The 24755-nt window shown below is 43.0% G+C and overlaps 1 protein-coding gene and 1 long non-coding RNA gene across 2 annotated transcripts in view; one reads left to right on the forward strand and one right to left on the reverse strand.

The window, feature by feature from the left end:
- TTC21A (tetratricopeptide repeat domain 21A) overlaps positions 1-24755 on the reverse strand; it is a 44109-nt gene that overhangs the window by 1346 nt on the left and 18008 nt on the right. The window contains exons 13-27 of the mRNA XM_072153863.1: positions 24158-24315; positions 22962-23177; positions 21953-22191; positions 20451-20523; positions 14400-14510; positions 12682-12820; positions 11412-11515; positions 9619-9807; positions 7330-7440; positions 6007-6088; positions 5672-5822; positions 4354-4515; positions 3818-4013; positions 2727-2951; positions 602-722 (exon numbers count right to left, since the gene is read on the reverse strand). Coding sequence (XP_072009964.1) covers positions 602-722; positions 2727-2951; positions 3818-4013; positions 4354-4515; positions 5672-5822; positions 6007-6088; positions 7330-7440; positions 9619-9807; positions 11412-11515; positions 12682-12820; positions 14400-14510; positions 20451-20523; positions 21953-22191; positions 22962-23177; positions 24158-24315 — 2277 coding nt within the window. The remainder of the gene's footprint in view (positions 1-601; positions 723-2726; positions 2952-3817; positions 4014-4353; positions 4516-5671; positions 5823-6006; positions 6089-7329; positions 7441-9618; positions 9808-11411; positions 11516-12681; positions 12821-14399; positions 14511-20450; positions 20524-21952; positions 22192-22961; positions 23178-24157; positions 24316-24755) is intronic.
- On the forward strand, positions 12429-13232 carry LOC140133557 (uncharacterized). Its single transcript, XR_011855922.1, has 3 exons — positions 12429-12514; positions 12610-12841; positions 13165-13232. It is a non-coding gene; the product is annotated as an uncharacterized lncRNA (long non-coding RNA).

The following is a 24755-nucleotide window of genomic DNA, read 5'->3' on the forward strand; positions in this document are numbered from 1 at the left end:
TTTATGTCTCTTTATAGGGAAAGCTTTTATGTGGGGTATAACACCAGGCATATTTTCACCAGTTTCCACCCCCTGTGTAAGCTGCAGTTCCTGAGTTCCTAAAACAGCACTGACAAGTGAGCCTGCTTCTTCTTGCCCTAAGAATCAGCAGTATGAAGGTCATTATACAGCAATTACATCAATGTAGCTTTGCCATTCCTCCTGATCTCTCAGGACTTAAACATCCTCTGTGACTGTGAAATTACAGCAGGCAGAGAGGAAGTTAAGCACAAAGTGGGAGGGGGAAGTACCAAGGGAGCAAGGTGAGGGAGAGACATTTCCTTGCACAGTGTAACAGTCTGTGAAGCTACAGAACAAAGGGAATCTGGTAGACCCCTTTAGGTTCATTAGCATAATTATAAAAGGGGACTTTAGATATAAGGAGGCCATGGATAACAAATCTAAGTAGATTACCACAGTCACAGTGCCTGGATATATGAGTAACGGTCCCTGGTTTATCATGTTGGGTTTTGATGGTAGATTTCCTATTCTTTTATTCCGAACCTTACAGTATGAATGAAGTGATCACCACAGAGAACTGGGGAGAGAGGATAACACATACCTACAGCGGGGCTGGACTCACTGCTGTACTCCCAGGCCAGTCTGTAGTTCTCTGCCGCATCTTTATACGACTGCTCCTTCTCCATAATGAAGCCCAGATATTCATAAGCTTTACTGCTGGACTGTCATGAATAACATTAAAATGCAGAATGAATGATCTAAAGTTTTTTTTTAATGGCAATTGCACATATATAGTACATATATAACTATATATAGTTGATTAACAATATCCACACTGAAAACAGGTAAATCCTGAGGCGGCAGCTGCAGTTTTCTATGATGTATGAGAATACATAGTAAACCAAAACCTAGAAATCGAGAGTCTGATCGAGCCAAAGCCCAGAGCTCTACCCAGTCAGGATGAAAGCCTGCCTAGTAACTAAACATTTAAAGGTAAATGCAACTCCTCCTGCTTATTTCCTTCCTCTCTGCCTGCATTTAGCAGTGTGTATAGCTTTCCCTCCTGTACCTCACACTAATAGCTGATAGATAACAGGCTACTAAGGTTTCTAAGGACTTAACTCATGACAGTGACTGGGTAGACTAATTACATAAACTGGATCATCAATTGACTCCTTAACTGTCTAGCACCGACCGCGGGTGTTATCGGTAAGTGTTTGCTGCATTATGCAGCAAAGACTTACCAGCTATGGAGAGGGCTCAGCCGGTGAGCCCTCTCCATGCACCCGCACCTAACGCGTGCCGCACTATTACGGAGCGTGGTGGAAGGGGCTAAAAGAAATCTACCACCAGGATGAAGGATTATATACAAAAACAGTTAAATGCTGGTGTGTGCCCCCTCTGGCAGGATATGCTCTTCTTTTAGCTTCTTATGCCCTTGTTTTTACAAAATTATGCAAATTAACCTGAGGGGATCCAGGCTTCATAGCTGTCAATGTAGCCACGTGCCCCTCTGGTTTATTTGCATAATTTTCAAAACCCTTTTTTTTAATAACAACGGCATATGAAGCTAAAAGAAGATCGGATCCTGCTAGAGGGAACACACACCTGCATCTAAGCTTGCTTGGTTTACAAACCTTGATTTTGGTGGTAAATGTCCTTTAATATGACTGCATGTTTCTAGATACTATAAAAACCAAAAATAGAGTTGTCTGAAGTTATACATGAATTGTTTTAAGAAGCTTTTTCAAAGTTTTGATTTTGATGTCCTTTAAGAAGGCTTTCACACTGCAGAAGAAAGAAGCAGAAAATGGACAGAGATGCCTTTTTCCATAATAAAGGATATTACTTAGTTTACTATTATCACCTGTTAATTGTTAAACACAGAAAATGGTTTCTAACAGCCAAACCAAAGTCAGCTTCTTAAACAGTAAGGTACAATATTGGATAGTTAGGTGTCTGTGGTGTATTTCATTTAATGTGGAATGAGGCCCATGCTACAAATAAAACCCATTCTGTATTTGGATTTTTTACATTGGCTGTAGGTTTCATAGTATCATAGTATATAAGGCTGGAAGGAGACGCAAGTCCATCAAGTCCAACCTTTAAGAATTAAATAAATGTTTTATCCCCATAACCCGTGATATTTTTTCTCTCCAGAAAGTCATCCAGGCCTCTCTTGAACATGTACATAGAGTCGGCCATAACAACCTCCTGCGGCAGAGAGTTCCACAGTCTCACTGCTCTTACAGTAAAGAACCTTTGTCTATGGTGATGGTAGAATCGCCTCTCCTCTAGGCGCAGAGGATGCCCCCTTGTCCTGGTCACAGGCCTTGGTATAAAAAGATCTTTGGAGAGATCCTTGTACTGTCCGTTCAGGTATTTGTACATTGTAATGAGGTCTCCCCTCAGCCGTCTTTTTTCTAAACTGAATAATCCCAAATTTTGTAATCTGTGATTGTATTCTAATCCCCCCATTCCCCTAATAATCCTGATTGCTCTCCTCTGCACCCGTTCCAGCTCTACTATATCCTTTTTATACACTGGTGCCCAAAACTGTACACAATATTCCATGTGTGGTCTGACACATTTTCAAATTTTGAGACTATGATGTTTTTAGATCTCAGATTACATAAAATGTGATACAATTATTTGTTAGGCGATTCCTCTGGTTCTCAATAAATTAATAACATATGGGCCCGGGGTATGTTTCTACTCTCTCTTACCTTGTTGTATTTCAGACAACGCTTTAACAAATCTGTCGCTATGTCATATTTTCCTGATTTGATATAAATGTCTGCAAGGAGCAGCCAACTCTTTTCAAGATCTTCAGCATCTTCCAAGGTCCAGGGAGCTTTGGCCAACCTCTTTAGCTGGTTTCTTGCTCGGGGCGTTTGCTTGAGAATCATATAAGCCTGAGCCACCGCCAGGAGCACAGACACGTTCTCTTTCTACAACCACAAGGATATCACATTGATTTGAAGAATTTATAAATCTGCCCATCAACGGCCAAAATGGTGATGGTGGAAATTTTTACACAAATAATCGGGAAATGAAGCTGTTTTGAAGCAATTTTGAATTAGCTTCTAAAAGAAAAACAAAACTTAGTAATGAATAATAGAAGGAATCATGTTTGGAGTTCGTTGTAAGGAAACTTTATAATGAATGGCTGCAGAGTATCTCCTCTTCAGCTCCTTTCTCCTGAAAGTGGGGGGAGGAGTGAATATCAGCACCAGAGCGTGATTTGCTGCTGCCACTGATGTTCAGGGTGTCTCCAAATATGCACATTGAGCTCACTGATGGAACACTGCAGTGTATGTTCAGCAGAGTCTGGGGATGGATACAATACAGTGACACATAGGCTATTATGGCCTCCGCCGAAAGAAAGTAGAATGAAAAAGCAGGTTCTACAAAACTATTCCATGCAGTGCTTCCTGCTAGATTCAACATATACTAAGCACAGGCCAAAAGGATGTCTCCATCAGCAAGTATATAGACACAATGGGGGAAATTCATCATGCCTTATCTGACATTTTTGTGACTCTCCACCTCTACGCCAGTTTTCCTGTTTCAGGACGGCCAGGGTCATGAATCCCGCCAGATTGACTCAGATTTATTCAGGGTCTACAACGCCTCCCCTCATCCATGTTTATATTTTTATGACAGGGTGGATATTATGACTGGATGGGACATACAGAGGACAGGGATCATTTTTTTTTTGTTATTTTTAATCATTCCCTGCATCCGCCCGTAAATGTAAGAAATATGGAATATAGACAGAAGTATATAAATACCATAGCTGTATATAATACGTTACCTCAGTGTTAGCCATTTCTGTTAATGTGCTGAGAGCAGTTTCAATGTTGCCTTTGTCTCTGGTAGCCATGAGGCAATAACACTGCAGCATGATGAGCCGTTTGTGTCCATGAGTAGTGCGAGGGTGGAACTCCTTCAGTAGCTTCTCTGCTGTCCGGACCCCCAACTTCTCGGAATCCCTCTTTTCCCCTAGCACACTGAATCGGAATGGATCTTAATCAGAAAACGTACTTATATCAAAGCCACTGTTATTGATCCTACATCATTGATCAGTCACAATGTTTAAACTTTTTATTCTAATTTTCAATTATGACCCAGCACAGTTATCGATGTGAACTTTTTTTACTAGATGACCGGCATACATATAGCTGCATTCACACAATCGTAGGCGGACGCTTGCCGCAATGGTGCACGAAGCGATATGGTGCAGTACAAGGGAGGGAAAACATAGGATTCGTGTGAATGTAGTTTAACGCATCCAGTTGTCTATAATACGTGCTTCAATGACTAAGAAATATCAGTCGTGCAAAATGTTACCTGTTATCTTCTTCCAAATTATCAAACACCTCTCCGCCAACAATCTCATTGTCTGGATTGAGGCAGATCTGGATCATATTGGTGATGGCTCTCTGCCCCCAATCATTGTCTTTGCGAGCCTTATTGAAGTATTTCAGTGCCTCATTAGGCTGTCCTATGTGCCTGGGGTGAGAGATACAGAAACTGATTATCCGGCTTGTGAAAGAGGAGGAAAGGGGTCAGGAAAGTTAATTAGAACATATGTCAATGTTCAGTGGATAAAACTATTGTTAAAACTATTCATCTTTACTGCCAGACTCCAAAATATGATTGACATGCTAATGAAAACAGGAAATATTGTAGATTGTTCGTCTCCTTTTAACAAGCTTTGAATAAATCAGTAGCAGTTTGTGAGGAATAATACATTTTCCTTTCTACAGGCTTTATCTGCAGTTTGTAATCATCTCTAAGCTTATGGGCGGAGACCTAAATGCTCTGACTCCTCCCCTCTACTTACAGCTTCTATGTCCTCTGACGCCTAGCAAAACAGAATTCAGGAGAGATTTCAGATCTTATCTTCACAGGGAAAGATAGATGTGAGGAGCCAAGTAATTTCCTTTGCTAAAATATATTATAATTTTCTTATATCCACCATGCAAAATGAATATAGTGAAATACAGTCTTACGTGAATGTGTACTTTTCATTCTGTATTGCCACCAAATATACAAGACTCCTGACCTACCCAATTAAAGGGGTTGAAAAAAGGGGTCTTCCTTTCAGAAATAGCGCCACACCTGCTTCTGGGTTGCATCTGGAATTCCAGCTCAGCTCTACCAATGTGAATGAGACTGAGCTATGTTTTTGAAATTTTGTACAATCCCATAAAAAGTCAAATGGGACCATGCATTAAAGGAGATCTACTATCTGATTCATAAAAAGCAGCGTCACTTACTCAATACTCTCTGCACCCTGAAGAAAAATATATGCTAAGTGCTCCAGGGGGCTTCACCAGAGAGCCTCCAGCGGTACAAACAATAACATGACCCCAAGAGCAATTTTTCCTCATTTACAGATTTAAAAAAACAAAAAAAACAACATCTTTTTGGGGAAAAAAAGAGACCATAAAAGGGAGTACAGATGCTGCTTACGAGGTATGAACCAGACAGTAGATCTCCTTCAAGGCGCACCGCATGCCAGAGTTACTAAGCGGTTTCCACCTCTTAGAAATTCCCGCCTTTCATTGTGTGTTTGAATTGGAATCTACACCGTGTCTGCCCTGGTGTAGGTTTCAGCTGTAACACTTACCAGGTTTTATAGTGTTTTTTTAAAGCCACTTACCAGCTGTAGAGGCCTTTACAAAAGTTATACCCAGGTTCAAGTGTAGTTCTTGAAGATTGTTCCAATGCCATATCAAAGATCTGCTGCGCATCTGCAAGTTTTCCACTTCTTCTTAGAAGGTCAATGAACTTACACATGACTGTAAAATTATCTGCAATACACAAGAGATTTGTATACAGTCATACAGCATTTAGAAACATTTCAGACAATAAATATTCCCTATGACCATTCTGATTTCCAGTTCTGATTTACCAGAACAAACACTTCCATTTTTTATTATGCATCCGTGAAATCAAACATTCAAGACACACATCAGTGATATAAAAAAAACCTACCTGGTGTCTTATGCAAAACTTGGCGAAAATATTCTATTGCTTTTTCGTATTCCTGTTTCTGAAACATGATGTCAGCCATAACCTGCAACAAAGTAGAAAATTGTGTAACATAAGTAACATTCAGGCTGAGCAATCAGAAGGAAAGTTTTTACAGAAATCTACCACCAGTATTAATGTTGTAAACCAAGCACACTTACATACTGTGTGTGCCCTCTCTGGCAGGATCTGCTCTTCTTTTGTGTTCTTATGCCATTGTGTTAACAAAAAAAGGCTTTAAAATTATGCAAATTATTCTCTGGAGCTCCTCAGGCTAATTTGTAAAGCCTTTTTGTTCATAAAAAAGATAGGGGGCACACACAATCATAGTGGGGCACGTTTACTAAGAGTAGCCCATTCTTCATTAATCTGGCACCCCTTGCACTGCGCTGACAGGGTTCACCAAATTTTTTGTGGTGCACCTTTAACATAGGGTGTGTGACACAATTCTGTGGGACTTTGCATGATAAATCAGGCGCATGATCTGACTGACCACCGGCACGCCCCCCAATTTGTGTTGCATAATGCCTAGTGCAGCTGAGCCACAAAATGGTCACGCCCAACACATTAGTGGTGCAGACACTTCTTAAATACCTGTGCAAGCAGTTTGCATCTAAAAGAATGTGCAAAGTCTAACAGAAAATTGGCGCAAAGTCCTTAGTAAATGTGCCACAACATACATAAGTGTGCTTGGTTTACAATCCTGGATCCTGGTGGTATATTTGCTTTAAAGGCAATTCTGCTGGAATCTGGATTTGGGAGATACGACTCATGTGGCCCCAGCCTTACACCTCTGTCCTGAATTGTCGCTCCACTTTTTACGTACCTCCCCCTACACTTAGTTCACTAATTACTATTGGTGGGAGAGTGCTTTAAAGGAAACCTACCACTTGTAGTGGCAGGTTTCCGATGGAAATACCGGGCACCAGCTCAGGCTGAGCTGGTGCCGGAGCTTATTTTAGTTAGTGTTTTAAACCGCGGTATTGCGGTTTAAAACACTTTTTAAATGTTGTAGCCGGCGCAGGCAGGTACGCGCTCGGCGCTTACCGTGCACGCGGCTACATAGAAAGTGAATGAGAGCCACGCGCATGGTAAGCACCCTGAGCTGGTGCCCGATATTGCCATCGGAAACCTGCCACTACAAGTGGTATGTTTCCTTTAAAGATGTAAGGACCAATTTTAGAAGAAATTACCCTTACATAATTAAAACCTGACTTTATATAAGTACTGTGAAGAAATTATGATTTAGTGAATAATCACTAGAGTAAAACGGAACGATCTATTTACCATGGTAGCTTTGTCCTTATTCCTTGGATCCTGAAGAAGTTCTCTACAATGTGCTTCACATGAGTCCAGGTCATCCATTATTAAGAATAGATGTGTCAACTTCAACAATACCTGTAAAATGTAAGAGAGAAAGCTCTAGGCACCGGTCTCGTAAACTGTAGCAGCTGCTGCCATGGGAGGCCTTTAAGAAGAGAGAAAGTTTAACAAGAAACTGGCCGACCCTGTAATAATAAAATTGTCCAGCGTTGGTGGTTACACATACTCAGTAGCTTATTTGCCCAGTTTTGAACCTTTCACATGATGGTGATTTGTCTTAGGAAAAATCCAACTCAGAAACCGAAAAATCAGGATCATTAATGTAAGTTTTCACTGGGAATCAGTTGTAAAATAGAGCAGGTTTTATGCTTGTTATAGCTGCAGGAATCTCCTTCACTGGAAGGTATATTTTGACAAATTTTTCTGGGTCAAAACCTGTTGTTTTTGTCCGTTAGATAATTGGGAAGACTGGACAAAAAACAGGTGCGTTTTCAAAAAATGGCTGCGTTTTTAACTATGTGAAAATGCACGACTAAAAACGGCCTAAAAATGGGTTCAAAGCGCCACTTGTGCCACTAACCTTAGGGTGCTGTCACACAGTGCGTTCTTGGACTGTTTTTAAACTGACTGAAAAAGCACAAGTTGTTGTATGTTTACCATGCGTTTGGCTGGTTTTAATCCGTTTCACAGCTGTATACACTTCTAGAAATGAAGATAAACAGATTAAAACAAGCCAAACGATGGTAAACATACAAAAACTTGTACTTTTTCAGTCCAGGAACGCGGTCCCCTACTTAATAACACCCGACTAGTTGCAAACGGACCTCTGGATTTTGGTAATTTACTGTACTTTAGCCTGATGGTGATGCGACACGTGGCGTTTTGAACACGTTTTTGGCATCAGTTTTTGACCAGTTTGAATTTAGATAATTTGTCAAACCTGTCAAAAAACGGATGCGTTTTCAAAATGCATGCGGTTTTTTGACGGAATGCTTAAAAACTGGCCAAAAACGCGTTCAAAACGCCACGTGTGGCATCACCCTTAGCCTACAATAAACAGCTATAACAGTTATCACAGGTGTCTGTAATGAAGCTTTATTGTTAATCCTGGTTCCTGAGACAATCCAACATTTTTAAAATCCAATTGTCACAGAGACCAAAAAAATTTTGGCTGGGGTTACAGTTATAAAATATACAGTTCTGAAATACATATAAAATTCATCTTCAGAACAAACCTACAGTACCTATCTTTTACGTAACCCGGGGACTGTCTGTATCTAGAATCAGTGTCTCTTTTGGTTAGTGCTACGTGGTTACTTTGGTTGTGACACAGGTAGCACATCCAAAGACTGCTGTGTACATTGCTTGTAAAGAGAGTAAAGGTCAGGTATGGACATTTTGCAATCATCCTTGTGCAGATACTCCAACTTTTATCCCATTAATTTTATTAAGCAATGCACTTAAGGGGACACGGTGATCTTTGGTGTCACAAACTGTATCTCTGCCAAAACAGTGTGTAGCCCTGGCTACAAATAAAACAGTGAAATTGGAGGAAGTAGTGTATCATAATACTTGTCATGTCATGGCTTCTACATGTGACTGCTCCTGTGTGGCACAAATCAAGCCTGATGAGCCAGGGACACTTACTCATAGATCCAGGCACCGTGACTGTGGTAATCTCTCGTATATTCGTTATCGTTCCTTCTAAAATCAACTTTTTTTTAAATCAACTAATTAGACAAAAGGGATCCTGGCCCCTTCCGATTCAGATTCACATACTGTACAGCAGAGGGGCTCTCATAACAGCCCCAATAGCCCTTCTGGCTCATTAACATCATTTTAAAAGTTGATTTTAGAAGGGAGGTGACCATGGATAACAAATATAAGAAGATCACCACAGTCACGGTGCCTGGATCTATGACTAAGTGTCCCTGGTTTATCCTGCTTGATCTTGATGTTAGATTTCCTTTCCTCCCCAGCAGTGTCACCTTACATAACCGCAGTCAGTACACTATACCCCATGTTATTCTCTGCACTACTGAGTGGCATTTCCAGCAATGTGATGGTGCCAGATTCACATGTTTGTTAGTGCCAAATCTACTGACCTCATCCGGAAATGTGCTGACGGGTTGTAACATATAACAAGGTCACCCAGGGCTCGGTCCTGACAGCACCTTTACAAAGTCATAGAGTTTCTTCTTTCAAAATACAGTGATAACCACAAAGATGTACAAAACTATAATCCACACTTACCTTGTTATCCATGTCTGCGTACAATATAGCTTCCTTATAGTATTTGAGAGAGTTGGGGTAATCCTTCTCCTCGGAGTAATAGTCAGCAAGCTGCTGACAGATGTGAGAAGCTACTTGTTGCTGTCTTGTATTCATGTCTGGCTGTTCAAGGGGGACTCGCTTGAGTATCCTGGTCTGGACATCCAGGGCCTATGGGAATAATGGCAGAGGTATGGAAAGCTGAATACTTATGTCATGTAGTAAGTAAAGTCATGGCCTACTGAAGTAATACAATTATTTGAAGGGAGGAAAATGCCTCCCAAACTAATAATTAACTCCATTAGTATCAGCATGGGGAAATAAATAAATTGTTGCAGGCAAAAAAACAGACAATTTTTTTTTCTTTTTATATGTAAAGCAGCACGTAAGTGCATTGGTGTAAAGCTCGATTTGTCTAAAGGCAGCAGACAGGCTTAGGATGTGAACAGTGGCGTAACTAGGAAAGGCAGGGCCCCATAGCTGGCTTCTTAATGGGGCCCACCTTTCCACTTATTATAATACAAATTATACTTATTTGTATACTCACACTGTAATTTACAATCACACATTTATACACTCATAAATACACACACATACAGTGCCATATACAAACATACAGCATATATATGCACTTACAGGGGCACATTTACCTACCCGCCCCGTCTCAATCCCCCAGGTGCATTGTCCGACGAGAATTCAGAGCTGCCGCGATTCACTAAGATTGTGCGTCCAATTTCCTGCATGTGTCGCTTCCCCGGAGGTCCGCTGGAGTTCACCTTCTTCTTCCCGGTGTGAGTGTATGTCTTGCGACACAATTTGAATTGTAAATCCCGCGCCCAGTCCGAATCAGTCGGGTTGTCCGATGGCCCGGCCCCTGATTTGTGTTGCATGAAAGTCAGCGTAATTGCGCCAAAATCGGATTGCATGCCCCAAAAACCCCAGTTAAACCCGACGAAAATGTGGTCCGCAGAACCTTAGTAAATGTGCCCCACAGAGTATACAGACCATACAGCATATATAAATCACAGATATGTTTTATATATATATATATATATATATATATATATATATATATATATATATATATATATATACGAAAAAAAAACAGCAGCACAGTCTGTCCAAAAATGCAGAGATAGAGATGCGGGTGCTATCCTTGTACTCTTACCAATCGAGTCCAAATGTAGACTACAGAAATTGGCAACACTCCATTTATGTGAAAAAAGGGTGTTTATTCCATCCTATGCATAGGATGGAATAAACACCCTTTTTTTCACATAAATGGAGTGCTGCCAGTTTCTGTTGTCTATATATATATATATTTATATATATAAATATATATTTAGCTCACTACTGGCGTCTTTTAAGGCAAACAATGTCAAGCATCATTTCCAGGGCTGTATTTAGGTTGCAACTAAAAGGTTATTAAAAAGGTACATTTCATATACAAAAACCTTTTGTTTCTTTGTGAAATCCCTCCTGCAGAGGTGGCCGTATCCAAGGACACAGTCCTGTTTCTAAGGGACCATATGATTACTTTTATGAGAAATGATATTCACACAGGAACATTTTTTAATAACATCTAATTGAAGAATGTTCGCCAAAGTGCACCAAAAAGAAGAACGTACATCACTTTCCATAGCAGTGCAGATTGCGCCAGATAATTGAACACCGTGCGCCAGTATTGAGTTATCTGGAAAGGCATAGTGGCAGTTTGCAACACTTTTGGTAAATTTGGGCCATTGAGATCGCTGCGTATACCGTATGAGCATTACCTTGCTTAAAGTTTCAACCACCAGTTCTTTTTTCGAGTTTTTATACGTTTCTCCAAGCAGAATAAGAAACTTGACATCGTTTATCAGAGTGGGCAAATCAGAAGCTGAAATTCAGGAAAGGAACAATTAAACTTTCAGGACAAACTTTGTATTTCAAGCCACATACTTTATGGCCCAGATTGACTAAAAACAGCACAGCATCTGCATTATGTGCAGTTTGCCTGTGCAGTGTTTAGAGTGCGCCATAGTGCGACAAACTTCTGACGGACTTAAATGTGCCGCACAGTCTGACTGTGTACAGAAACGCCCATTTGAATGACAAAGTTGGTGTAGCGTGAAGAATAGTGCAGCCGTGACACAAATGACGCTGAAACTTCTTGAATACATAAAAGAATGTGCAAAATCTGACAGAAAACTGGCGCAATGGCTTTAGTAAATCTAGGTCTATAACTTTATAATTGGTCCAACCCAATGACAGTTTTTTGAACCCCATTACCCCATGCAAGCATGAACTGGGCTTTCAAATTTTCCTATTACCACTATGATAAATGGTGTACTTTAAGACTTATTTAAAGGGGTTGTCCACTTTCAACAAATAACTGATATTTCTTGTGTAATGAAAAGTTATACAACTTTCCTGTATACTGTCAATTCCTCTCTGTTTTCTAGATCTCTGTTTGCTGTCATTCTACAGGAAACTTCATTGTTGATTTCCTATGGATAAAGACCTGTCTCTGGTCATGTGATATCACACAGGTGCCTATGTCACAGAGAGTAGTCAGAGCTGTGTCTTATAACGGGCCATGCACCTGTGTGACATCACATGACCAGGGATATATAACGAGCCCTGCACCTGTGTGACATCACATGACCAGGGATATATATAACGAGCCATGCACCTGTGTGACATCACATGACCAGGGATATATATAACGAGCCATGCACCTGTGTGACATCACATGACCAGGGATATATATAACGAGCCATGCAGCTGTGTGACATCACATGACCAGGGACAGATTTCTATCACATGGAAGAAAACAACAAAGCCTTTTGAATGACAACAAGCAGAGATCTAGAAAACAGTGAGGAACTGATAGAAAGTATATTGGAAAATTTTGTAACTTATCATAAAACAAATAACATCAGTTACTTGCTGAGAGTGGGTCCCTTTAACTTTACGTTGTCTACAATCCAGACAGGACTAGGAAATTTGGGACAGTGTTTACATAATGACAGAAGTATGTGGATAGAATGTGAAGAAACCTACCAGACCCATGATCCAGAGCACGCTGGAGAAGACCTTCTGCCTTGCTGTAATTTTTCAGTTTAAGGAAAAGTTCTGCAAGATCACTGTATAAGAAATCCTCAGGACTCATCCTCAGCGCCGCTTCATAATAGTTTATTGCCTGCAGCCGGATAAAGACAATGTAAGTGGGAGAACTTAGTACATTATTACTGTAAATACAATGTAAAATTATTGAACGGACTAACATTTGTATGGAAAAGTGTCAAAAACTGTAATGTAGCAACACACACTGAGCCGCCTGCCTGGCATGTAATAGCATATCCTGTGCCAGCTGTCCATCAGTGCGCAAACACAATACATCATGCACAACAATCATTACTTCAATGAGGAGCATAAAAAGTTGGCCCTGGATAATTTTGTAGGTCAAAATTCTGTGTCAAGTGCCCAAAATTGTATTTTTTTATGTTTGTATTTTTCTATTTATTATCTTTTTTTTTTTTATAGCAAGTTCATAACCACTCGTGGAGTTCCTCCACGTTTCCATACTGATTTACGGAAGTTATCTGGCAGCAATCAAGGTAGGAAGAGTAAGGTCCCTTCCACACTTGCGAGTGTAATGTGCTGAACTCGCATCACAATCGCACCGAGTGCTGCCTGGATCTCCCAGCCCAAACGCTGCAAACCGGAAATGAACTGACATGCTGAGTTCAGTTTCAATTTGCAGTGTTTGGGCTGGGAGATCCAGGCAGCACTCGCTGCGATTGTGATGCGAGTTCAGCACATTACACTCGCAAGTGTGGAAGGGGCCTAAATGTTGGACTGATTTCTTTTTCTCTACAATGTTAGATAGTTCATAGACTGTAAATGCTCAAATTAAGTATAAAGCTTATCTATATCCTGCCATGTCAGTATGGAATGGACAATCTGAAACTAGGACATTTAAAAGTGGTCGTGTCAGTAATCATAGGGGAAAGGGATAAATATATGATCAAAGAAGAGGGGAAAATTCTCAGCTCTTGAACCCCCCACGATCTGCAGTATCGCAAATCTGCATTATTAAGGGATTGCAAGTTCCTCTTATCTGGTCTGGACTTCCAGGTTTAGGCCCCGCTGTAGAAAAGAGTTTTTCGAGTTTTTTCAGCAGGATTAAGCTTTGCCATGTGCTCCAATGATGTCTATAGGAAGGCAAATAGGATAGCCGAAACTCAAAAGTCCAGAGCAGGAAAGGGAAACTTACGAACCGGGGAAGGGGCCGCCCAACCCCACTATGATATTAATATGACCTATCCTGTAATTAATGACACAACTACTTAAAGAACGGCAACAACAAGAACAACGCTTTGAATCGTTTAATCAGTGGTGCTTCGCTTATTCCAGTATCCTAGCCTACAGCTTTTCTGAGTCTCTATTAAGTTGGCTCTCAAAATACAGAATACTGTACTACCCGGCCATCGGGAACTAAGAAGGTGAGTCAACAGAAAATCGTATCATAGCCACAAACTACTTGGTCAATGGGTAATTCAATGGTGTCTGACTACTATGACTTCTGTCAATTTTATAAGGCGCTACCCTGCATAACTGTATAACTTGTTCATGGTCGTCCACGTAGACATCCAGGGAAAACCATCAGGAGATGAAGTGACTCAGCCCCATACCTAAAAACCTGTAATTCAATCAATAAGGCCCCAGAGTTCTATAAATAAAAACTAAATGAAATAACAAATGAAATCTACAAAAACCTTTTTGTACTGATGAGTTTTGACAAGGCACAGGCCAACTCGCTTTGCCAGCGTTGCATCATTTGGCTTCTTCCTTTGTGCTTGATCATACACCTCCAAAGCTTTCTCTGGCTGAAAAGATGTATCATATTATATAACATTTCTAATAAGATTCAAAATTCAATATTACTACCATAATATTCATATATTCTTGACCACAATATTTTATCCTTGCCATCTAGATACAACACGACAGTTGTGGTGGATATATATATATATATATATATATATATATTGTGAGACACTGAAGGGGTTAACTGTGGATGGGCGGTATGTTTCCCCTAGGTTTTGCTTCTATGCAAGGCCTTAGTGCTGAGGTGGGTTTGTCCAGCACCTTGGACACAGGTGATGGGAACAGCCTAATCAGCCTGGATAAAATCACTCAGCAGAGCTGAAGTTGTTGTCTCTCTCTGGCAGGAGGCTGGGGAGCATGCAGCCTTGTTCTCTGGGCCTGGAGCAACAAAAGTGTTTTGTTAGCGGTGAGTCAGAGAACCTATGTTTAGTTAGCACCCTGACGGGTAGGATATTATTTTGTTTGGATGCCTGAATGTGAAGGCTGTTTTATTTTACTTTTGCTGCAATAAACGCAGGCGAGACCTGTTTTGGACTAAACCTTGGTGTCACTGTCTTGAACTGCATCACAGCACCCCGTTACCACGGTCTCTACTGGGCCAAATCCCCACATATGGTGCTTCGGATTGCGGGCAGTTCAAAAGACACACACCTGAAAGGCTCGCTACATCCTGCAACATTGCATGGCCTGGGTGAAAGCAGCAGGCAAATTGCAGGATAAAGCCAAGATGGAGGACTTTATTAAATACCTGCAAGAGGAGGCCAGAGCTAATCGGCAGCAGCAGCAGGCCATGCTCCAGCAGCAGGAGGAGAGGTCCCGCCAGCAGCAGGAAGAATCCCAGGCTAATCGACAGCTGCAGCAAGCCATGCTCCAGCAGCAGGAGGAGAGGTTCCGCCAGCAGCAGGAAGAGTCCCAGGCTAATCGACAGCTGCAGCAAGCCATGCTCCAGCAGCAGGAGGAGAGGTCCCGCCAGCAGCAGGAGGAGAGGTCCCGTCAGCAGCAAGCCATGTTCCAGCAGCAGGAGGAGAGGTCCCGCCAGCAGCAAGCCATGCTCCAGCAACAGCAGGAAGAGTCCCGAGCCATGTTCCAGCTGATGATGGAAAAGTTTTCTGGCGTTATGGCAGCACCGCAAGCGACGACTACTCAGGGGTCCCATACTGGTTTGCAAGGGTACCCGGTTGTCCAGCATTCCGCACGGGCTGCAGTGCAGAAGGCTTTACAAAAGATGACGGCGACCGACGACGTGGAGGCGTATCTCACTGTGTTCGAGCGAGTAGCTGAGCGAGAGGAGTTACCGGCTGAGCAGTGGGCAGATGTCCTGGCACCGTTCCTGACAGGCGAGTCGCAGAAGGCTTACTACGACCTGAGTGAAACGGAGGCCCGTGAGTACCCCCAGCTAAAGGCGGAGATTCTGGCTCGTCTTGGGGTCACCGTTCAAGTTCGTTCCAGCCGGGTCCACCAGTGGGCATACTCTGAAAAACTACCCCCGCGCTCCCAAATGCATGACCTGATCCATCTTGTCCGGAAGTGGCTACAACCCGAGGACTGCACCCCAGCACAGATGGTCGAGAGAGTGGTTCTTGACAAGTTCACCCGTTCTCTGCCCTCTCGGCTCCAGCGGTGGGTTGGACAGGCCGGTCCCACAAATGCTGAGGAACTTGTGTCCCTAGTAGAGAGATATCGGGCTACGGAGGATCTTCTACTTATCCCTCCCACACGAAGCAGTGCCAGTGACAAGGCCATTAAACCATCTGGTAAGACTGCTACTGCAGAAAAAGGGAAACAGGTCAGGTTGGGAGGGGGTACACTGGGGGGCTTGGATACACAGAAACCCAGTGAGGCTCGTGACAGAGGTCATAGCCGTATCCAGTGCTGGCGATGCCATGAAATGGGCCATATTGCTGCCAACTGTCCCCTGTCAGTGGAGCCAATGGACTGCAACCAGACCCGGCGAATGTCACTGTTTGCCCGGCCGGTTCTGGCAGCCGAGTCAGTCACGGATGCAGAACCCCAAGTGTGTATGGTCACAATCGGTGGTCACACGGTGGAAGCCTTGCTAGACTCAGGGAGTCTGGTTACCCTGGTGCGGGGAACTTTGGTTGATCCTGGACTGTACAGTGGGCGTAAAGTGGGAGTGTTATGTATACATGGGGACACTCGCGAATATCCCACTGCTGTCATCAACCTACATACCCCTTGTGGTACTATGACCCATGAAGTGGGGGTGGTGGGGACCCTGTTTCATGAGGCTATTATCGGCAGAGACTTACCAGTGTTTTGGGACCTCTGGAGACGAAGACCCACCTCAGGTGCTGTTGCAGATAATGGACGTCAGGTATGTCCGGCCTTGGCCCCTGAACCCTTTGAGGCCGATGTACCCACACCAGCAGTAGGGGTGACCCCATGTGATGAATTCTCTCCCCTAGAGGTCCTAGCTGGTGAGGTCGAGGGCCACGAGGAGATGGCCGACATGCTGGACCTTGAGTTTTCCCGTGAGAATTTTGGGGCTGCACAGCTACAGGACCCTACCTTGGTTAAAGCACGGGAGAATGTTAAGGTGGTAAATGGGGTACTCCAAATACCAGGGGCTGATAAAATATACCCCCGAATGGTGATTATTGAGCAACTTGTAGTACCCCAATCTCACCGTAGGCTGGTGCTAGAGTTGGCACACAAACATGTGCTGGGAGGGCACTTAGGTGCTGAGAAGACCCGAGAGAGGATCCTGCAGCGATTTTTCTGGCCCGGGGTGTGGGAGGAGGTAAACCGGTATTGTAGCTCCTGCCCTGAGTGTCAACTTACTGCCCCGGTCTCCCACTTCAGGAGTCCTTTGGTCCCGCTACCAATCATAGAAGTGCCCTTTGAACGGATTGCAATGGATCTGGTTGGCCCCATAGTCAAATCCTCCAGGGGGCACCAATACATCCTAGTTATCCTGGACTACGCTACGCGGTATCCCGAGGCGATTCCATTAAGGAACACCTCCTCCAAGAATATTGCTAGGGAGCTGTTCCAGGTGTTCTCACGCACCGGCCTCCCCAAGGAAATCTTGACTGACCAGGGTACCCCATTTATGTCTAGGGTAATGAAGGAGATGTGTAAGTTACTACAGGTAAAACAGCTCCGCACCTCTGTGTATCATCCTCAGACAGATGGCCTGGTCGAGAGGTTTAATAAGACCTTGAAGGGGATGCTTAAGAGGGTGGTCAGCAAAGATGGGAAGGACTGGGATTGTTTGTTGCCCTATTTGATGTTTGCCATACGGGAAGTTCCCCAGTCCTCCACGGGTTTCTCACCCTTTGAGCTGTTATATGGCCGTTCCCCACGTGGGCTTTTGGATATAGCCAAGGAGACCTGGGAACAGGAGAGGACCCCCCACCGTAGTGTGATAGAACACGTCTCCCTTATGCAGGACCGCATAGCGGCGGTAATGCCCCTTGTAAAGGAGCACATGACAAGGGCACAAGAGGCCCAGTCTAGGGTCTACAATAGGTCAGCCAGACTCAGGACCTTTAACCCAGGCGACAGAGTGCTAGTTCTGGTGCCCACCGTGGAGAGCAAGTTCTTGGCCAAATGGCAAGGACCATATGAGGTCATGGAGAGAGTGGGGAAGGTAACCTACAGGGTATCTCAGCCGGGGAGGAGGAAACCCGAACAGATATACCACGTGAACCTCCTAAAGCCATGGAGGGAAAGAGAGTCCCTGGTGGCCATGGGAGTAGAGAAGGCGTCTGTCTCCAAGAAGGGGACACTGGAGGTAGGTGTACCCGATGCCAAGGTGCCTGAAGTACAGATCTCGGAGTCCCTCTCCAGGGCCCAGATTCAGGAAGCGAAGGAGTTTGTGCTCCGAAATATGGATGTGTTCTCTAAGTTACCGGGACGTACTTCAGTCATCAAGCATGACATCATAACCGAACCCCACATCCGGGTACACCAAAAACCTAACCGGGTCCCTGAAGCGCGCCGGCTTGCCATATCCGAAGAAGTCAGGCAGATGTTAGACCTGGGGGTTATCGAGGAATCTAAAAGTGACTGGTCGAGTCCTATTGTGTTGATTCCCAAACCTGATGGTTCCCTACGGTTCTGCAATGATTTTAGGAAGTTGAACGAGGTGTCCAAATTTGATTCCTATCCCATGCCCAGGGTTGACGAGTTGATAGAACGACTTGGACAGGCTAGGTTCTTCTCCACCCTTGACCTGACGAAAGGGTATTGGCAGGTACCCCTGACTGACAGGGCTAAAGAGAAGACCGCTTTTGTTACCCCTGATGGGCTTTTTCAGTACGTGGTACTTCCCTTTGGGCTACATGGGGCTCCCGCCACATTCCAGAGGTTAATGGATCTCGTGCTAAAACCTCACCGGAGTTATGCCTCGGCCTACTTAGATGACATCATAGTCTATAGTAACGACTGGGAGAGTCATCTAGCCAAAGTACAAGCAGTGGTAGACTCCCTGAGGGCAGCAGGGCTGACAGCGAACCCTCAAAAGTGTGCACTGGGTCTGGAAGAGGCCCGTTACCTGGGGTACCGTATTGGGCGAGGGGTCATCAAACCCCAAGTAAATAAAGTGGAGGCGATCCAGCAGTGGCCACGACCTTTGAGCAAGAAGCAAGTGAGGGCTTTTCTGGGCATAGTGGGCTATTATCGCCGATTTATCCCCGATTTTGCGACAATAGCGACACCCCTGACTGACCTGACTAAGGGTAGCAGGGCGGTGATGGTAAAGTGGAGTGAAGAGGCTGAGGGGGCGTTTCAGCGACTTAAGACGGTTTTGTGTGAGGGACCGATACTGATCACCCCTAACTTCACCAAGACCTTTATTGTCCAGACTGACGCTTCTGACGTGGGCTTAGGGGCTGTCCTGTCCCAAGTAGTGGAGGGTGAGGAACATCCCGTGACATTCCTGAGCCGCAAGCTCACACCTCCTGAAAAGAACTATAGTATAGTTGAGAGGGAGTGCTTGGCGATCAAATGGGCTCTGGAATCCCTGAGGTATTATCTGGTAGGGCGGCAGTTTACACTAGTGACTGATCACTCTCCCCTAACCTGGATGAGTCAGGCCAAAGAGAGGAACGCCAGGGTCACAAGGTGGTTCCTAATGCTCCAGAATTTCAAATTCACGGTGGAACATCGAGCAGGAAAGCTGCATGGGAATGCCGATGCCCTATCCCGTACCCACTGTCTGATGGCCAAAAGTGTTCGTCCCCACAGGGTCAAACAGAGGGGGAGGGTATGTGAGACACTGAAGGGGTTAACTGTGGATGGGCGGTATGTTTCCCCTAGGTTTTGCTTCTATGCAAGGCCTTAGTGCTGAGGTGGGTTTGTCCAGCACCTTGGACACAGGTGATGGGAACAGCCTAATCAGCCTGGATAAAATCACTCAGCAGAGCTGAAGTTGTTGTCTCTCTCTGGCAGGAGGCTGGGGAGCATGCAGCCTTGTTCTCTGGGCCTGGAGCAACAAAAGTGTTTTGTTAGCGGTGAGTCAGAGAACCTATGTTTAGTTAGCACCCTGACGGGTAGGATATTATTTTGTTTGGATGCCTGAATGTGAAGGCTGTTTTATTTTACTTTTGCTGCAATAAACGCAGGCGAGACCTGTTTTGGACTAAACCTTGGTGTCACTGTCTTGAACTGCATCACAGCACCCCGTTACCACGGTCTCTACTGGGCCAAATCCCCACATAATATATATATATATATATATATATATATATATATATATATATATATATATATATACACTATATACAGTATTTGATATATAGTCACATAAGAAATTAGTGACTTCTCATACACATGGAATCATTTGAAGACTCCAGACCGTGGTTCAACACCAGCTGATGACATCATGTTATACAGGTGTAAAAAGTAGTTATGTAATAAGAAAGAATATACAACCATAGAGCTACTGGTTACTGATCACTGTTACAAGAAGATACCTCTTGGATCTTCATGTAGGCATCTCCCAGGAGAAGACTTGTGTGTGCACCTGGCAGCTGCTCACCCAGCTCCCTGTCAGGAAAATCAATATTACAAAGGTATAAAAGGTTTTCATTCCTGTATCTCCCTTATAATAGTTGTAGATACTAATAGAAAGCATGGCTGTAGAAGCCCCCTGTCACTGGTCCTGGTTATCATTTTGATTCCATGAGGTCCGGCTTGTTAAACAGCTTAGAATAGCGTAAAATCTCCCCATAAACCTTTGACCACTGCAGGTCTCTAACAGTTTTACCCCTGAGTACAACTAGCCCCCGCTGGTAGGGTATGAGGGTATGTCCTTACTAGAATTTCCTTTTCTTATGTGAAATCTCACCCATTTACCTATACAAAATCTCCTCCAAATTCATGTGAAAATGAGCCAAGAAGAGCAATATTTGCTTGAGATGAGTCAAGTTTAGAGGCTGCTGGGGAGGGTCAATTCAGATGCTCCTATCCTCAGTTCTATATTACCTATAAACATACTTGTAGTGTCATCTTAAAGATAAGAATCACACAAGGTTTGTGGTTCTGTAAGCTACAAAACCTGCGACACAGACACTCACATTTCCAACTATGTCTTCAAAGAAAATCTACCATCAAAATGAAGCATGATAAACCAGTGACACTTACTCATAGATACAGGCAGCGTGACTATGATAATCTTTTTATATTTGTTATGCATGGCCTCCTTCCTGTTGAAAATCAACGTTTATAATTATGCTAATGAGTTCAAATGGCTCTGGGGGCATTACGAGAGCCCCTCAGTACTACAGATTCAGTCTTTTACAATGAGCAGAACATGGCTCACCCAACCTCTGCTCTTTCCTTCTTCCCTCTGTTAGTGTAATCTAGCAGCAGCAGGAATTGCAGGAGAGGGGGAGACGAGCTCTGCTCATTGTAACAGCCTGTGAAGCTGCAGCAGTCCCTCAGGCTCATTAGAATAATTATAAAAGTTGATGTTAGAAGTAGGGAAGCCATGGATAACAAATATAAGAAGATTACCACAGTCACAGTGCTTGGGTCTAAGAGTAAGTCTCTGGATTTTGCCGATATCTCCGGTTCTGTAGCTCACAGTTTCACAATACTGATGGAATCTGAAAGGTGATATTGTTATATTTATGTTTCTAGGTACTATAGAACCAAAGATAAGGGTGTCTGAAGTTACACTTCAATTGTTTTTACTAAGTTGTCAATAAAGATTGTCAAATTAGATATTTTTGGATATACATCATCTACTTTCTCGTTTCTTATATGGTATCTTTTTAATGTGTGGCAACAAATTAAGGCGCCTTGTTTTCAGTCCAATCAGAAATTCTAATAAAGTAACACTCCTCATGCAGCCTTGGGAGGAGATTTCTTATAGGTAAAGTAGACAGTAGTTTAATGGGGTAAAATCTGATGACGGATTCTCTTTAAGCCATTATAAGTATGATATGGAGGCCCAATCCTAAAGTATATTTACCTATAGCAAGCGATGTACAATTTCGTATCCTTTCGTACTTTGAGATAGATGTCGGCCATCTTTTTCTTCACCTCGATGTAATAGGGCTGGTTTGGCTTGACATCTCTCAGCATGCTTAGGGCCATTTCCACTTCGCCTTTACTCAGACACATATCTGCATTAGCCACCACGATCCGAATCTCTTCCGGCGTATCGCGGAAAGCGTGGATGGCATCTTGTATTATTTTTGTAGCTTCATGCTAAAACAGAAAATCCATGTTTCGTACGATCAAACCACACGATTATTGTTCAGGGAGAGGAGTGTGCGGTTTATTTTCATTGGAATGAATTAATATTGTACCAGTATTTGTAGACAGATTTTGCACCAAAAATTAACTTGATGAGGTCGTCAGACATTCAACTCAATGCAAGTCAATTGCATTTCAGGGAAGACCAAAAGTACATAAACCGTGCCTGGTAACACATCACTCACTAAAACTCTGCAACCTCTTTAACAGCACCAATTAGTGTGTGCTGAACTATACTGCAGACACTCACCTCCCATGGAGAGAGATCAGCCCACTGTGGTTTCCTATTGAATTACATTAAATCTAAGATCATATATCTTGCATTTGTTTCATGCAAAACATCTGTCATCAAGTCTCTGTAAGTATTTCTTCTGCCATTACCTGTTAGGAGCATTTCACAAGGATCCCATCCCAACCTCAACCTTTAATCATTCTAAAATCATGTTTTCTTTATTATGCAGATGAGCCTGGGCACGTGGAGAGAGAAAGTGATGTCACCCATGTCCCCCCTCCCCTCTCCTCCCCCTGCTCATGTCTGTGTGTAGTGTATAGTAAAGCATTGCTAGTGTCTGTGCTGCATCTGCTGGACAATGTATAAATATAATAGGGGAAATGCTTTCTAATGGCAGTTTTTTTTTTAATATATTTAGTTTTGGATTAAGGATTTTTTAATTTCTGCATTCAAAAAGTATCCCAAAAATGATGGCGTTTTACAGTTCTACCTGTTCTCCATTTAGCATTAGAAGTTCTGCAAGTTCCAGATAAACAGACACACGTTCACTGACGCTGAGAGTGTCTGCTTTCCCTCCCGTAGCTGCTCCTCTCTTCATTTCGGGTAGGCTCATACACATCCTTAACATCTGAGTGGCTTCTGCCAGTTTTCCTGTTTGTTTTAAGACTTTTGCTTTAATTAGAAGATAAAATGGGTGTTCTCTCATCTGAAAAACACAAAAATAAATAGCATAGATATACGCTATTATATTATATGCTGTTATATTATACATATAAAACAGGGTAAAAAGATGAAAAGTAACAACAACTAATTTCTCTCCTCGCTTCTCTTTTTTTTCCCCTTGTTCATGCCAAATGATGTTCATGGCGACAATAATAATATAACCCATACATAAGATTGACAATAAGTTCCAATGTGCGACTCAAGCAGTGTGTGACGAACGATCATGGGCTGAATAAAAAGCAAATCCAAATACAATTTTTCAGTCTGTGGCCTAGGAGGAGATACATTCAGCACAACACGAAAAGTTGAAACAGTATGGAATATACCAACTAGTTCACTACAATTACAATAATAAACAACATTGCATCTCTATGGGGGAGATTTATTAGAAGTATCTGAGAGCATAACTGTTCTAGTTGGCCATGGCAACCTGTTAATTGGGGGACAGACCTGATACATGTGCCAGAAGTCGTTTTCCAAGAAGCCACAGCCCGGACAAGCTGTGTTGGGTGCACGATCCATTCCGAATTAACTCACAGGGGTTAGATAAACTTGGTGGATGATGTATAGTTGTGTCATTCTGTTATTAATAGATGGGGAGACCCAGGGGCGTAACTTTAGGGGGTGCAGAGGTTGTGTGCAAAATCAATGGAAAATGTATTTGCTCTGTCAATTTTGTTATGTTTACTGCACTGTTTTATGAGACTGTTGCTGGATCTGGATGCTGGATGCTAAGGATAGACCATTAATGTAATATCACGGTCAACCCTTTAATACTATCTGTCACTACTGTCTATGTCATTACATATGTTAATATGTAACCAACCTTTGTCATACCCAGCTTATAAAACAGCTGCTCCGCACAAAACTCCCATTTCCCTCACCTTATAACATCAGTCTATAAACAAAAATGGAGAAAGTATAAATGACATTATCATTTCCTGATAATCAATAAGTGTTCACCTTAAAGTTGTGGCTGACGCCGGTCTCCAAAGACTGAGAACACTCAGCATATTGTCCTTGTGACAGATATATCTGTGCCAGCAGAAGGTGGGCATCAGACCACTCAGGGTCCAGCTCTATGCAACGCTGCAAGTTTCCTTGTGCGCCATCAAAGTTTCCTGCAGAATTAAAAAAAAAAGACAGTCAACAGTCAAGAACTGTCAATCTGTAGAATAGCCTGCCTCAGGCGCTGGTCACAGCAGGGACAGCAGGGAGCTTCAAGAAGGGTCTAGATGCCTTTTTACACCTAAATAACATTGATGGTTATGTTATATAGGATTGCTTCCCCTAAATCCCTTCCTCACCCAATCTCTTCCCTTCCTTGGTTGAACTTGATGGACAAGTGTCTTTTTTCAACCGTATAAACTATGAGTATAAATCTTTGAGCACATGATGAAGGCATCATCCTTCTACACGATCATTGCACAGAAAACAGTTCTCTTTAAGTTATCTTTGTGCCAGGATTAGCTAATATTGATGACCTATCCTATATGTATATACATATTTATCCTGGAAACCCCCTTTAAGGGCGCATTTTCACGAACGTATACCTGCAGCT

The sequence above is a fragment of the Engystomops pustulosus genome, chromosome 5 (genome assembly GCF_040894005.1).
Source record: "Engystomops pustulosus chromosome 5, aEngPut4.maternal, whole genome shotgun sequence".
Lineage (NCBI taxonomy): Eukaryota > Metazoa > Chordata > Amphibia > Anura > Leptodactylidae > Engystomops > Engystomops pustulosus.